Source organism: Chroicocephalus ridibundus, chromosome 8 (assembly GCF_963924245.1).
Source record: "Chroicocephalus ridibundus chromosome 8, bChrRid1.1, whole genome shotgun sequence".
NCBI classification, from domain to species: domain Eukaryota; kingdom Metazoa; phylum Chordata; class Aves; order Charadriiformes; family Laridae; genus Chroicocephalus; species Chroicocephalus ridibundus.
The window spans coordinates 40660558-40677144 of record NC_086291.1 but is presented as its reverse complement, the minus strand read 5'-3'; the positions used below and the strand labels follow the sequence as shown (position 1 = coordinate 40677144).

The 16587-nt window shown below is 41.4% G+C and overlaps 1 protein-coding gene across 1 annotated transcript in view; it reads left to right on the top strand.

The window, feature by feature from the left end:
- Positions 1 to 16587, top strand: part of DNAAF8 (dynein axonemal assembly factor 8) — a 96402-nt gene that overhangs the window by 16951 nt on the left and 62864 nt on the right. The window contains exon 11 of the mRNA XM_063343609.1: positions 14589 to 14780. Coding sequence (XP_063199679.1) covers positions 14589 to 14780 — 192 coding nt within the window. The remainder of the gene's footprint in view (positions 1 to 14588; positions 14781 to 16587) is intronic.

The window sequence follows — 16587 nt, the reverse complement described above, 5'->3', positions numbered from 1 at the left end:
CTTACACATGACTTTTCATAACTCATTCTAAAAAGTGAAATATTTTTACTGACTTACTTCTAAAGCAAAGCCTATGCTGAGTCCTGTCTGGTTGTCTCCCCCTAGCAGCTTTATATTTCAGTTTTGTGGGTAGGTTTTGAGGATTGTGGTTGTAGTAATAGGTTTTGCTTTTGGCTGATGTCCTGATTAAGGGAGTATGAAATTATCATGATTTTTCCCAGAGCCTAAAATACGGCTCAGAGGACAGGGCTGTTTTTTCCTTCTGGGAAGATTTGTATATATAGTCCTAATTCATGCTTGCAGTGATGTCACTGATCACAAGGCCAGCTGAGAAGGTAAGAGGAGATGAGAAACTCCAGAATTTGTCCGTGAGGCCACCGTAATGATTGATTTGGGCAATAACAAAGCTCTTCTGACAGCACAAAAGTTGAAAGACCTTACGGTCCTAAATTGGGGGACAGACCATTCAGATTTGTTTGTTTTGTAAGCAATTGACTACTGTCTTTCTGCAGATAGAAAGCTCATTTTTTTTTTTTAAAACACTGGATTAATCACTGATGAGAAGTAAAGGACTAGCAAACCAAGAGCTGAATTTCCCTCTGCCAGCCTGCTCTGGCAAGGACAGTGCGCTGCACAGAGCTCTGTTTTGAAGGTTGTAAAGGTTGTGAATCTAGTCTTCAAACTTGCTCCTTAGTCTGCTGGAAGGTACCCCCACATTCCAGTTAGCCCTTAATAAGATGCAGGCACTTACTTGCTCATCAGAAATACACTTGAGCCTTGCGAACTCATTCCTGACAATGCACCAAGCGATTGCTGGGTTGTTCTGTATCTCGGCCATTTCCCATATTTGCTGTGCTGAAGCCAATAAAATGAAGATAACAGCTTGGTAATGTGGTTTCTCTCAAGTACGGCTCAAGGTATTTCTACATCTAGTCTCGCTGTAACTGAATCGCAGTGTAAATATGGCTGTAATAGCTTTAATGGCATTCCTGCCAGCTGGTTGTGGCAGCACGGACATTGGCATAAGCCAACCAGCCCAGGATTTACTTCTGATGCTTGTAGGAACAGCTAACCGGTACCTAAACTAACTGACAGCCTGCTTGAGGGAAACCTGCCTGAACTTGGGAGGCACTGTTGGTAGAAACAAAATCAGCACAACCCATAATAACCATGTTCCGTGGGCAACTTTGCTCTTAGTTCTTCTTCAGCAATATTCATTATTAAAATAAAGAATGAAAAATGTATCAGCATCATCTATCAAATACAACAGTGATTTATAAGATTACTTGAAATGCATCTTGACAGCGTCATTTTTTTCTTTGAATTAGAACAGGTTTTTCTTTCTTTTTTCCTTTGCTGCACATAGGAAGACAGAAAAACTTGAATGTTTTGACATTTAAAACTAAGGAAGCTGTAATTTGGCAGCTGTGTCTCTCAGTGAAAATATCTAGTATCTATATATAAACACGTAGATTCAAAGAACAAGTCACAGTGTTTGACAGAGTAGCACACTTTCAAATTTGTTTTTTAAGTCCTTTGTTTTGGCAACGATAGATGTTCAGATCTGGAACGCTTGTCATGGTTTCCAGTATTCCTCTGGCCATTTATAATGTACATAAATAATTGAATTGAATAATAATCAGAGGGAAAGTTTAGAAACTCTGCAATTACTGTAACTGAGGGACTGGGAAAGAAGTGCAAAGGAAATTTAAAAAGCTGCATTAGGGTTACATTAGAGTTCTTGTCTAAAATTTAAAAGCAGTGAAATTCAGCTTTAATGCTGCCGTCTTTTTTGTGTGTTGTTTTTGTTTTTTTTTTTTTGTCCCTTAACCTAGTTCAGTCAAACTCTGCTCAGCTTCACTCTGTGGTAAGCACTAATATAAATGAGTATCAGGTTTGGGAAGAACACTTTCAAAACAGTGCAGGTGATTAGGAGACTAAGAACCAACTTTCAGAGGTACTTCAGCATCTAAAGAAGGGGCTGATATCCAGTAGTATTTTCAAGACATGCAAGTACCAAGTTCTCCTGGAAATCAGTGGCTTCATTCTAAGAATTCTGCCTGTCAAGTCTTTGTCTTTAGGTGTCTGGATACTTTTGCGATCTGGTCCGCCTCTTACGAAAATGCATGGAAGAACCTGATTATTTTTTAATGATTTTTTTTTTCTTGCTCCCTTCCACCACCCAAACTTTCAGTGAAACTTAAGACTGGCCTGAGTTGATCTCTCATGAAAATGAGCCCCTTAACCACATTTTAACCTTTGGATCTAATTCAGAACTGATTTGAGCATCTATGGTTCGGCTGAAAGCCAGCAGAGTGGTGATGTGATCTGTGCTGTAAGGTCAGGTTGAATTAATAGTTTACAGTAGCATGCACGGGGTTTGTTTCAGCATTTGAGCAGAGTTAAGTGTTATTGACAAGGGAGAGGAGAAGGAACGCTGTGCAGCATGTAAAACAGTTAAGTGGAGGACGTAAAACGAAAAGGGCTTGATCTGCCATTTCATTCATCTTGTGTATTATGATAGATTAACTTGGTACTAATGTTGATTTCCGTATTACATTCCCATTAGATGGGATCCAGATAATAGTTGTCACTTTTGCCAGGCGCGTATCTGAGTTTTATGTCAGGGAGCAGCGTAAGCAGGTTCCTCTGTAAGGGAAGATGAGCCAGGAGCTGTAGGTGACACAAGGAGTGCAGTCCCACAGGACCCAAAACAAGAAAAGCGGAGGTCTGTTGAGGGTAACCAGTTGGCAAGTGTGTGGTAATGAGGTAGGTCCAAGATGAAGGCCAGAACGGGGACAGGACTGGGTCCAGTGACAGTACGCAGGGTCCGCCAGCAGCCCAGTGATCGCGTGGGAAGTCTGTAGTGATGAAGCGGGTCTGAGATGAAGCTGCAAAGTGGAATCAGTTAAGGGCAGGGGTCGGATGAGGCCAGGGGGAGGTGTAGCTGCAGCGTAGCTCAGTCCAGGACCAAGGGCAAGTGTCTGAGCTCAAAAGCAGCTCCCAAGCAAAGGGGGAAGGGCCCAGCAGAGGCTTCACGCAGCTCTTTTCACAGCAGCCGCATCTGAAGTGACACGCCTGAGCTTGTGTCACAACTGGCCTTGAACACCGGCAGCTGAACCACTGCAGGGGGTGGTGCTCGTGGCCCCAATACTTTACATCAAGCTATGGAATTAATTTAACACAGCAAATAGCACTTAGCTTTTATTAACTGCTTTTATTATTGGGACAAAATAGGTGTTTTCAACTTGCTTCTCTCTTTGCCTTTACTGCTATATCGTGATAATGGCAGAACAAGGTAATGTAGTTTGAAAGCTATTGGGAACCACCTTGTTACCAGTACCTTATAAGCACCGTTTTATCTACCTTGTACAGCCAAACTATTTGGAAAATGAATGTGTTGACTCATACTGAGGCATCTAATTTTTCTTGGCTACACAATCGCTTTGGCTAACCTTGGATTAGTAATTATATTACCATGATCATCATGTTGCAGCTTAGCCTTACAGCGGGCTTACAAAACAAAAACATTCAGGCATGCAAACGAGTTATTTTATCCTAACAAATATATTATGCGGATACTTTCTTTTCTGTCTTGTAAACATAGACTCTATAACCTTTCTGTCAAAATTGGTAGGATTTTTAAATTGACATGCCGTTGACTCAGCTTACTGATGTCAGGTAAAATCTTCAACCAAAAGATTTTCTGCTTGCATTCCTACAAAGCTAAAATTAACTGGTCAAAAATCTTTCTTGCCCTTTTACTGCCTTATTTTTGCTTTGATCTGATATCAATTCCATAGGAAAAAAAAAAAAATCGCTGACAAAATTCCTGCGTTGTCCTTACCGTCAGAAGTAGTGCTGAAGCATCGGATGTTCAGTTGCTGTGACAGCTACCCTGGATTAGCACATTATGACTGAAAGTTGAGATTGATTTCCAAAACCTGTAGAAATATTTTTAGTTCAATTATGGGTCCCACATGTTTGGTTTTTTTTCATGCAGTAGGTGCCTTGATCTGCATGGTTGTCAGTGAAAGGCTTTTGATTCTTTACCTGCCTTATTAAAATAGGTGTCTGTTCTTCCAATTACTATCGTATGTGTGTCTTGATCTTTTTAAGGCAATCAGCATCGTAAGTCGCCTTTTTCTTACATCTTACTTGAGCACAAAGGGTTGTTCAAGGACATGGACTGTGGGTCCCAGGATCCCAACCCAGCAGTTTACCAGCTGGACCATTTTACTTGGGCATCTCACCAGCTCCATTATAGAGCTGCTTACGTGAATGCACTTAGGTGATGTCCTAAGCAGTATTTAAAAAGTCTTAATTTTTTTTGCTCTGTGGAAAATGCGTACAGAACTGTAAGAAAGTGAAATTTATATCTCAGTAGAAATAATGTACAAGGGCCTGATCCACCAGCTATTAAAGGAATAGATTTTGTGCTAGTTCTGCACAGAAATGCCAGTTTATCTCCAACAAAGTAGTGCCATATACATATTTGGAGAAGTCGAGGAAAACTGTTAAATCTTCTTTCAGTTATAATGATCTTGTGACACAGTAACTGAATTTTTCCGTATCTGTATTACTCTAAAACTAATCTTGTAAGTATAAATCACCCAGTGACCAAATGTTCTCATTGACACACAACCAAAGCAACTGCTACATTTGCACCTGTGTGAATGTAACTGAACCCAGCATTTAGCCCTTACAGTTATTTTTACAGTACCTTAAAAAAAACCCCATTAATTGTAAAAAATTGCAAAATATTTCCTACACTAAATCTCTTTCTGGCATCAGAGCTGAATTTGGCTTGTGCTTCACTCTAGGTCTTCTCGCTCTCTTGGACTGACTCTGCGGGGTTGTGGCCAGCAGCGATGTGCCAAACAGCCAGCAGATGGCCCCTGAATTCCTCCACTTTTTTACAGGGCGGTATTTAATGAGTTCCTGAAACAAGATTAAGATCTCTTGTACTTAATGAACCTGCTGCCTCAACTCAAAAGCTTAAAAATAAACTAAGGCAATTAGACATGTAGTTAAATTTAGCATGCAAAAACAGAAGGCCAAGATTCCTGTTTGTACCACCAGTCCAGCACACAGGAATTCAGAATAGCATGGAAGTTTCCAAGAAAATGTTTTTCTAGCACAGGCGACTGTTAGCTGGCATAGAGCCGGTGTTTCTGGCCTCCTCTTCATCTTCCCACTTGATACCAGCGAAAGAGAATGGGGAGGGGATGTGCTGGCGCAGTAGGTTATGCTTAGGTTGGATTTAGCAGGTTTATGGTCTCCTTGGCTGTAGTCAGCAAGCCAGAGGAGCTACTGCTGCCTCTGCCACGGCCCAGGATGGCACGGATCTATCCCAGGGATTTGCCTTAATAGGCAAGGGAAAGAATCTAGGCCTGAAATGTCTGTTATAAACAACTTGCTTCACATGGGCAGAGTCTGCTCGCTTGCTCTCTGTGTTCTCTGAGTAAGAGACGTTATGGAAGTATGTGCTTGGGCCCTCTCAGGGCACAGATTAAAGCAAGTTTGGAACTTTACAGATATATGACTCTGCTCACGCAACCGGAGCAGATATAAAATGACATACAGTAATCCTGCTTTAATAACCCGTTGCCTGCTTCAGTAGGTTTCTCAGCCAAATTGCTGCATATGTGCTCAGAACCAGGAAACTCACCTTCTGTGCTCAATGCCACAGGACCACCAAAATGCCATAGAATCATAGGATTGGAAGGGACCTCTGGAGATCATCTAGTCCAGCCCTCTGCCAGAGCAGGGTCACCTTAGAGCAGGTTGCACAGGAACGCATCCAGGCGGGTTTGGAATGTCTCCAGAGACGGAGACTCCACCACCTCTCTGGGCAGCCTGTGCCAGGGCTCTGCCACCCTCACAGGAGAGAAGTTCCTCCTCATGGTTAGGTGGAACTTCCTATGGTCAAGTTTGTGCCTGTTACCCCTTGTCCTGTCCCTGGGCACCACTGAAAAGAGCCTGGCCCCATCCTCCTGACACCCATCCTTTTCAGTATTTATAAATGTTGATAAGGTCCCCCCTCAGTCGTCTTTTTTTCCAGACTGAAGAGACCCAAATCCCTCAGCCTTTCTTCATTAGAGAGGTGTTCCAGTCCCCTCATCATCTTGGTAGCCCTTTGCTGTCCCCTCTCCAGCAGTTCCCTGTCCTTCTTGAACCGGGGAGCCCAGAACTGGACCCAGCACTCCAGATGCGGCTTCCCCAGGGCAGAGCAGAGGGGGAGGATGACCTCCCTCCACCTGCTGGCTACACTCTTCTTGAGGCCATGGAGAACCTTCCATTTCAACTTCTGCATAGAGACCCGGTTTCATGGGGGCTCCCACCTTCGTCTATTGCCCTTTCCAGCTATGGAATGAATTGAACAGTCAGGTCTCTAAAAAGAAACGACTCCTTTCAATGCTGTTTCTCTGATTGGAGTTTGAAATGGCCCTAGGAAACGTGAAATATTTAATCCTTTATATTCCTCGGCATATCTTGGAAGTGATTAAAATGAGTTTAGGCATATTCTTGAATATATTTATGCATGGTCTTGACAGATGGGAACATTTGTTGCCGTTGCTTAAGGGAAAGGTTAATATAAGTAAGAAGAATATAGTTTCCAGAATTACATGCATGAACTTGCTGCCAGTAGAGGTCCTAAATACTCCTTCATTCACATTAGTAGGATGGTTCAGATCAAACTTGAAGAGAAAACAATAATGTAAAATGTCCATGGGCTAAATTCTATTTCTCATTTAGAAGAGGGCAGGAGGACAGAAAATCGTTTCTGTACCTTTTGTCTCTTCAGGTCTTGCTCTTTGACAGGTCCTGTGTTTATTGGCAGAAAGAACAGTGACTGTAAGTTTGCAATGTGTATGAACAAGTGCCAGTCACGTTTAATTATACAGAGAAATACTTTCTGCCCTGCATCTCTCTTGGAATCGGAATAGAATTCACAACTGCTGGCCTTATCTCAGGGCTGTGATCAGTGATGCTATTTGTAGATGAAAGGGGGCTGAATCTGTCCCTCTGTTTTCCAAAGGGGCTGTACAGGCTTGCGTGATGCAGCCACACTACCCTTAAAGCAGCTGTATGGTTTAAAGTGTATTCCTAGTTTTTCTTATGCCTTCTAGTTTAGCATTGTGACTTAGATTGGACTACAGTTCCGAATCTTAGCACGCTGGGGGATAAGCTTGGTCACAACCTGCGAACACATTATTACACAAATAATAATTATGGAAGCATTATTCATAGCGGCAGGGAATAGAATTCAAGGCTTTAACTGAGATTATGGATTGGAAGTATCATGCAGCTATTTTTATTTTAAAAACATAGATCTCTGTCCTGCCCTGTGCCAAGCACCTGGACTTCTCCCACAAGCTTCAGTGGACATTGTAAGCACTTGGTGGTTCTCAGAATCACAAACCACCCATATTTACTGCCTTAGAGAATTCACAGGCGTGAAGGGTTACCTGCGTAGTATTTTGCAGCTGGATGCAAGATCACAAAAGCCTGTATGACAGACTGGACACTATGCATTTCTAAACTGGAAGTTGATGGTTTGAAAAGCAAGCCACTTCAGCTGTGGTAAAACATCCTGATAAAGCAGCTGAGCATAATTTGCACCCCCGTGCTCCCTTTTTTTTTTTCTTGGGGGATTTCCATTATCAGGAGAAATACATGACAGGATAAATAGATTAAAGACTAGAAAAAATAAGGCTTTACCCAAGTTGATAAGTATATAGTGAATCTCCTGGAGTACCAAACTAGAGCCATTTCGACAGTATTTAAAGCCAGCTAGGAGCATGTGCCAAATACCAGCCTAGTTTTCAGACGGCTGAGGACCAATTCTGTGCTCTTGTCACAGCATTTCAAAGTGACCGTGTGTGATTTCCTTCCCTGCTGTGGGTCTGGAAATCATGGCACATTGTGAGGCAGTTTGAAATGATTTGAAGAACAATGCTATGGAGGACGCAGGTACAACTCTTTGGGGTTTGGAGGACGTGATGCTATTTCAGGAATGTCAAGAAAAAGAACAGAGATTAATATTGAAAGTTTCTTTATAATCTCACACTGTTCCTCTTCGGAGTGTCCTACAGGCTTTTGATAATTAATCCCGCTAGACAGGGAGTAGGATAAGGAAATATTGTCCTCACTTTACAGTTTCACAGAGAAATACTCCATTCCAGAGCCAGGACTGAGGCACGAGTTCCTGATTCCCAGTCCTGTGCTCACATGAAATGTGTAAGTAATTAAACTTCTTTTACTTATTTCAGCTGCTTCTCGTTAACCAGGAGTGTAAACTCATTAGAGGAGGAACTTTTTGTTACATGTGCTCGGGAACACCAGCACAATGAGGCTGTGAATCCCTCTAAGCCTCTCTAAGTGTTACTGTAGTGTAAACACCAATCACGGAAAAGGCACTTCTCATTTTTAATGATTATGTCTCAGAACGCAAACAAAATCAAATAGGATTCAGGGTTACTTTAATTTAAATTTTAGTGCAATTTTCAGAGCAGTTCTCTGTTTACCTGAGGAGTTGAGCTTTTGTCAGAAAATTTTCCCACTTCTAAGAAATAAAGAAGAAATTGTTCCCACATCTAAAATAAAGAAGATGCTTGTTACCAGTTATTCATGCCACTTATTTGAATCGGGTTTTTTTAGCTGTGCTCAGATTTGTTGCTAAATGGCTTCAATTTACACAATTTTTCTTGAATATATTTGCACGCAAATACCCATTTTTTTCAAAAGTTTTTGGCTTGTTAACATACTTCACAACCATGTGAACGTTCCATGTTCTAATTAACGTTAGAATTACATTGGAATTGGTCCTTAGTTATCTGAAAGCTAGGCTGGTATTCGACACATGCTCCTTGCTGGCTTTAAATACTAATCAGAACATTTTATGTCCTAATGAAATAATTCAAGAGCAATTCTATCAAGGAAGCCATCGTCGCTTTAACTGTGCTTGCCTATCAGTGCCTTGCTGACTGATAGATATTCTTGTTCCATTCATAGTATTCTGGTCTCAGAATTCTGAACTCAGACTGACTAGAAAGATATTGTCCAAAAAAAGAATATTAGCTGGTTGTGTAGGACTTTCTAACAGTAATAATGTCCCAGGCTCAGGACAGGACAAAGCAAGAGATGACAGTGAGACGTGCTATAAGGTAGATACAGCAGGGACAGTGTGGCAGGGGCAGTGCTGTGGACTCCCACCAGGAGTGCTGGCAGAACAAGCGGAAGGGAGGACAGGCGGGTTAGGACAGGGAACACACTCTAGGGTACAAGGTTCTTCAGGAGAAAACGTTTGGTGCTGTGGAGTTGTTTTCTTCACTGATGAATAAATGTACATTGAATTTCGGGCCAAAAAAAAATACTTTCTGCCTGTGTGGTGGTGAGTGATCACACAGTGTGTCTCTGCTCACCTATTCTATGGGCCAGATCCTTGACTCTTGCCAGAGGGTTACTCATGTCTTTGATAGTGAAGATGACCTAGCGAAGCAGTTGAGAATTCCCTTAAGGTAGGCTAATGCAGAAGTGGCATAGAACAGTGTTATTCACACTACATCACACCTCTTTGTTGTCTTTGTTTGTGTTGAGAGGGATTACGGCTAGGATGAAGAAGGATTTTTGTAGAACACCAACACATCCTGAGCTAGAAATGTAACTGTTCCTAGCTATCATTAACTGCCTGCCAGCATCGTAGTTGTTGTAAAGCTACTTCAAATTGCACGTGGGGCTGACTATGCTCAGCTAGCAGCAACTTGAAAAGGTACATAAAGTGAATTTTGCTACCCTTGGTTCCTGTGCCGAGCAGAGCTTGGCTCCTTTCTGTGCGCCACGTCTGAACTGCACTCCTATATTCAGTAATTTCTGGTGGCGAGCTGACGTTTCTCTGTGACACTTGCCCTCTTCACGCTCCAGCAGAGACGCTGTCTAGCTTTAGCACACTCATGCTGCCAGAGCTAGAAAAATGATTTCTTCTGAATCCGGAGAGGTTATGCTCAAGACTAAGAATAACTGTCCAGAACAAGAAGATAACTTTCAGCAAAGATATTTTCTTTAGTACTTTTTTTTTTTTCTAAATTAAGCTCACGTGGTATGTAATGCCCTTGTTGAATCGCAGAACTACGGAGTTTATAGCAAATAATGCTTCCATTATGCAGCTCTTTGAATTCCTGCAATCTTACTTTGGCAGCGTCGTCTGCTTTGGAGGATCATAACTCCTCCATTTTAGCAATCTGAAGCCCAGCTCAGAACGCAAAATTTCAATAACATCTTGCCACCATCATATTTTTCAGATCCATAACCTCAGCATGTTTGATACTCAGAAAGCCATCGGTGCTACAGAGAGTGAGTCTAGTACAAAAATGCATCAACAGAAAGACCATTAACGTCAATTGTACTCTCCTCTTTTTTTATCAAATGTTACCTTCCTAATTACAAGATGTTCTGCCAATTGCATGCAGGAAATGCAGATGCTTTCCTCATTCTTATCCATTGCTCCCATTTTGCAATGATGAAGCAGCTCTTTGAATGGTTTGGGGGTTTATTCCACAATTTAATGTGGAATTTCAAATAATTTAACAGATGGCATCGTCATCATTTTTCCTTCCCCACAGAATGAAAATGAACAAACACTTGACATTTCCAATATGTCTTCATCTACTGCAAGAATTTTTAGAAACCATGAAAGAGTGTTATCTGCTTTGCCTTAGATGGACAGGATTGTTAAATGTGTCCTAACTATCTCCTCTCCTGCATTAGCAACACGACTGTGTGGAAAATTGATGTATAACCACATAATCAACATACTTGTGTTTTGTACCGTGAGCTCTGTCTGTAATGAAGCACGAACATGCAATGCTAGAGCTATTTCAGCGTAAGAGTATAGAATATTTGTTAGAGAAATTAGCCGGAGCTGCTAAAGTACCTAGAAATCAGCTCACATTTACAAACGTACAGCAGATGCATCATTTGGCAAAAGATTTCTGCAGTCGGTAATTTGCCGTTCATCAGGGATTGCCTCTTAAATCTGTGATCCAAGCTAGGGTGCGGATGACATAGAAGGATAAATTTAGACATGGCTGAAAACAATTATTTTGATTAAGCCTCCAGCCAATGAGAGTAAGATTCTTCTTATTCCTCCCCTTCCCCCTCCCTCACCCCCTCCAGTGAAGGAGGAGGAGACTGTGTGAGTATAACTTATCTTCATTTTACATGCAGTGGATGCTTTGGTTTAGCTCTCGCTATTGTAGGGTCTGCTCAACAGAGCAGAGAGTGTTTTTTTAGTGAATGCGACACCTTGCTTTGTGTTTAGCATTGTTTAGTTAGTATTGCAAAAGGTGCTAGAAGGGAAATAGTGAATTTTTGTTTACCTGCAAAAGAGAGACCGTATCTTTAAAATAAATTGGCTTCTCTCGGACCTATGTTTCAACTGGGAGAAACCCTCGGACTGGGTGAGCTGATTTTGCAGGGAAATACTCGCTACTTCTTTGGGTCTAGTGGTGAAATGAACTTTCCAAACGTGTAACGTAGTGTGGTTCCCACACAGCAGTTGATAGCGACTGCTCTTGCTTGCTCTCAGCCTTGTACCCAGCTGGAAACCAGCAGCAAAGTTGTCCCCTGGCCCTCTTGGCTCCTGAGCTGCTACTTGGTCATTCCAGTCTCTAATAGTTTTGGTAATTTTTCCCCGTTTTAGGGCAACGGCGTTGTTTGTCCAATCTAGTATGCGGGCGTAGTAAAAGCAATGCCAACTAGTCTTTTAAAAAAACGTCAACACCAGCATCATTTAACCAATTAGAGCTATTTTATTAGAAACAAAATGACTTTAATCTTGGCTGGCAAACTTGTATCTACTAAGCTTTGGTTTGCTGTGATCATAAATAGCTGTGCTTTCTTAAAAAAAAAAAAGGAAAAGGAGGTAAAATGCCATTTTTTAGTGATTATCTGTATGGATGCCTTCACATTACAGATTTTTGTTTTTGTGGTTTTTTTTTCTAAAAACAGTCATTTCATTTGGGGCTGTGCCTCTGTGTATTTAACTTCAACACCGCTCTAGCTGAAGGCTAGGAGATATGGGTGTCCTTAAGTTGTGTTGCAATTCCTTTTTCCTCGTTTCTTTTTTGGTGGGGATCTGGGGGGAGGTTGTTTCTTGGCTGCTTAGTGTGGTTAGTGCTTCTTGTTATGTTGGAGTGGAGAAAGATGACCAGAACTGAGGGTGGAGGAGTGGATGGAAAATGGAGCTGAAAGGTTATAAGTTGCAACATTGTAAACTATAATTGCAAAATAAAATAGCAAGCACTTCAGAAATAGGAAATTCTATCTTATTTACTCTATGGTAATTGTTGGCACTTGCCTACAATCCTCTGCAAGCCTGTCTGTGATTGACAGCGCAACTCTAGCCAGAGCAACCAAAAATAACCCAGCATTTGAGTAATTTTAGGCTTTTCATAATCTAATACTGTCACAAATAAAAGCCAGTGTAACATGTGGGCAAATTGAACTCTCTTCATAGGTACAGTAGGGTAAATTGGGCAATTCTGTGGGAAGGCGTACTAAGAAAGCACTGAATGTATCTTACTTCAGCAATTCTTGACCAGAATTAAATAGGATTAGCTCCTTTTTTTGTTCATTAGCCTTAATATTTCTGAAATTAGTGAAGTTCTTCTATACCTAGATTCTTGTTGGGGTAAAGAGGCTGGCAGAGGGAGGAGGAGGAAGCACCAACATTGAAAAGCTCACTCATTCTCAGAAAGAGCCTTAATAAATAAAATTCTTAGCTGGTTTTTGTCAGAAAACCTATTGAGCCTTCCCGAGCTGCTGGGCCAAACAAATTTGAAATAGTTGGAAATATCCTGCTGAAGCATTAGTAGATACTGTTTTAATCTTTAGCTCTGGAGTTACCGCCTCTCATTGATCCCCACAGCCTTGTTGAGAGAGGAAGAAATAGTTATTTCTCCAATATAGGATATAGAATTCCTGAAAGTCTCCAAGTTTTTTTTAAGGCTTCTTCCTTGGAGAATTACAATGGTAGGGTCAAAGCCCTGATGAATTCTGTTACCTCCCCAGGACTACAGTAACATTAGTAATACAGATCTGCAGCATCAGAAAATTTTGTGTGACTGTTTTTCCTTTATTACTAATTACAATATTAGTACTTGTAGTCAGTGCTGTGCCTGTGGCAGATATTTCGGCACCGAAATGCTGGATGACACAATAGATCTGCTTGTGGCTTTTTAGTAGTACATGTTTTTGACAACCCTTTTAAGGAATTGTCTGTTTTGAGGACAGGCACAAAAGTCAAGCCACATTAACTTGTCAAGTGGATTAGTCATTAAACACCTTTGTGGACGTTTTAATTCAGAATTAAAGTGGCTTTAATAATTGGATTTAGCTTACTTTGCTTCCAAAGTAAATTCAGGTAAATCAAATTAAGGTTAATTCAGTGTAAAGGCATGGGCAGATAGCCTCATTATGTGCTACGTGGAGCAACTGAGAACATCGCTGCTTAGCTGCTCCTTAGCACCCTCCCATTCCTGTTGTGTTCCTGTGGTGTTCCACAGCTCAGCTCCCAGAAAGGGCTTCTTGCTAGTCTCATACTACTGTAGGTTATGGCAGATTAATTCTGCTCTCCTTAATTAGGAGTTTAGTCTGTCGCTGATCGCAGGAACTGCAGTCATGTTGTACTTTCTTGACTCTGTAGTGGGTACTTGATGCTCTAACAAGTAGCTTGGAAACGTTAACTCTATCATAGACAGCTCCAGCTATTTGCAAAATGAACGTATGTCCCTGCCTGTAAAATATATGCCCTTAGGATGCCTTGGAGGGACCCTGAGGGTCCTTATTAAAGGTTCGTAACTGTTGAGGAACAATACTCTTATGTATGCTGCAGAATCTTTGCAATTTTAGGGACTACCTTCCTAATTTGCAAAAGAAATGTCAGGGCAGCAAATTGCATATGGATAGGAATAGCAAGCCAGCCAATAATTACAGCTGCAGCTACCGCATTGTTGGAAGAACAAAAGAGATCCCATAAACTATAACCCCAGTGTTCAAGCTTGAGGTTGTTTCTTAAAGAACAAGTCTCCTAAAGGAGAGGGAATTTGCATCCTAAATAACCACATAACAATACTAAAATAAAGGAGGGAGATGAGTTCACTTAAATGTAACGTCATCTGTGAAATGAGGTATGTTACATGAAGCAGAAAATAAAGTTGTTTTGAAGTCATTTCACTTATTTAAAAAAAAAAACAAACAACCCCCAAACCACTGAATTTTAAAGAATATAGAGTAAATTAGATCATGCTATTTCCAGCTGTGACCATGTAATCTTCCATTCACCAAACAGCATTTGACTAAATGAAGAGCCAGGTGACAGCTCTCTAACTAAAACTGAAGTGCTCAAGAAGGTGTCACTGATATAATGACCTAGCTTTTATGGCTTATGCTTCCTCTTTGATAAATGCTCACTAGATATTAATTGCCCCTCCGGTGATGGCAATGAACATAATTCATTCATGATGATGAATACAGTTCCAGTAATCCAAATCGCTTCCATTTTTATACTTTTTTTTTTTTTACAGGAAGCCTCTTATTTGCCAGATATTGACACATTGCCTGAACTACACAGTATGAAAAATGAGGTGCTGCTTATGACCGTTTGGCTGTCAAGTTGTGGCCAAGTAGCTACAGCTCAGTGCGGTGGGCAGGAGCCTAACGTGGGGCTGAGAGCAACCAACATCTACCAGGCCCTTGTGACGTGGCTTCTCTCTCTGGTGAGTACATGCAATGGCAGTGCGCAAAAGAAGGTTCTGCATGATTGAGGCTGTGTTTTGCCCTCCAGTGAATATATAATCGTTCTTGAAATCACCTTCTTCCAACAGGTACAAAACAGTGCCTGAACGAAGGGGAAATTATGGTCTAGCTCACCTTAAAGTCAGTAAATAAAAGTCTTGAAGTCAGTGGGAGCTGGATGGTGCCTGTAGTTTACAAAGAACAAGGCACAGAAAGTAAAAAAAAAAAAAAAAAAAGTGGTTGAGCCAGACTCACGGTAGTCAAAAGTGACTACTGGAAGTAGAGGGCTTTCTAACTTTGTCCTTGGCAAAAGAAGTGAATGGACACAGGTGCCTGTTTCTTACCACTTGTCCTAATTAAGTATAGATCCTTCTCATAGTCAAGAGGGCTATAAACAAGCGGTGGTCTGTTTCATCTTCATTGTCCTTTGGATCACATATTTTTCTCCTCTAAAGAAGCCACCTTTTCCTCACTCTTCCTATTCATCCCATATTTTTCCCCTAGGGAAAGCAGGCGATATGTATTTTTCCTCCTCACCCTGCATGTTGGCCTCATTCTTTTCCCTGGTTAAAGACATTGACGTACCAATCCCAATCCATGCGCTCAAGGTAGACTTCACCCTGAGCGGACAGCCCGCACAAGGCTTTTAAATTGCTTAAACTCCACTTAAACAGTATTAATTGTTAATGATGTTCACACTTCCATTAAAACATTGCTAACATTCTTTAATGTTAGTACAATGCTAATGAAAATTGCCACTTGAACAGCCCCAGAGTCTGAAACTTCCATTCAGAAACTAGTTAGCTCATGACAAGTTGCAGCGTGAGCTTTCTTCCTGTGTGTTATTCCCATTTAAAAAAACCTGAGCTCTTTCCAAGCTTGAAAGAGTAACTCAGCTTCCAGGGCTTGGTGTCTCTCTGCTGAGACTGTAGGGCCAAATGTTGTGATGGACTTCGTGGCCAAGAGAAACTGGGGTAAAATCCAGTTTCTTGCATGGGTTCTTAAACAGCTGTTAGATAGCAATGAAAAAGTCAGCATTTCTTTCATTAAAAGCGTGGAAATGTCGAGACCTTTGTAGACCAAATTCTCATCTGGTCATAATCTATGTAGCTCCACTGGTTTGCTGGCTTCCTGGCTTGTGTAAATCAGCATATCTTTGTTGATTTTGCATTTTGTTTGATTTTGTTTGATTGCATTGGAGCTATGCTGATTTCTGCCAGTTGAGAACGCGATCCTCCAGATGCGAGCATTCCCCGGTGACAGAGCTGCTACAGAATTTCCCATGTGAAACCCACGTTCAAAGCAGTCAAGAACTTGGTAGTGCTGTTTTGAGTGATACCACTGACCTATGCAACGGTTTGAAAATCCACTCAGGCCCTGTGTTGAGAACATATTTCTAAAGGCGTTTATCTCACTCTAAATAGTTTTGGTTTATACATGCAGTAAATGGCAGAGCTGTTAATCTATCTAGAGATCTAGATAGAGATCTAGGTGATGGTGTAAACCATGAGAACAAGACTTAGTGGTTTCTGTATTCGCCAGAGCCCTGGGAAGGAATTGCAGTCCTGTAATTCAAACTTGCCTGTCTCTTCATCTAGTGTGTGATCTGGTTCGGGTATCTCTGCTTCACATGGCTGCTGTTCCTTATCATGGCTCTGCTGGTTGCCTGTGTCTGACTTTCCCATAGCCTTCTGCCCTCTTTCACCTGCTACCCAGGTTTCAGGATGCTTTGCTGCACTACAGTACCTTCCTGGTTTGTTCCAGGTATCTTTCCTGTCTCTTTTCTAC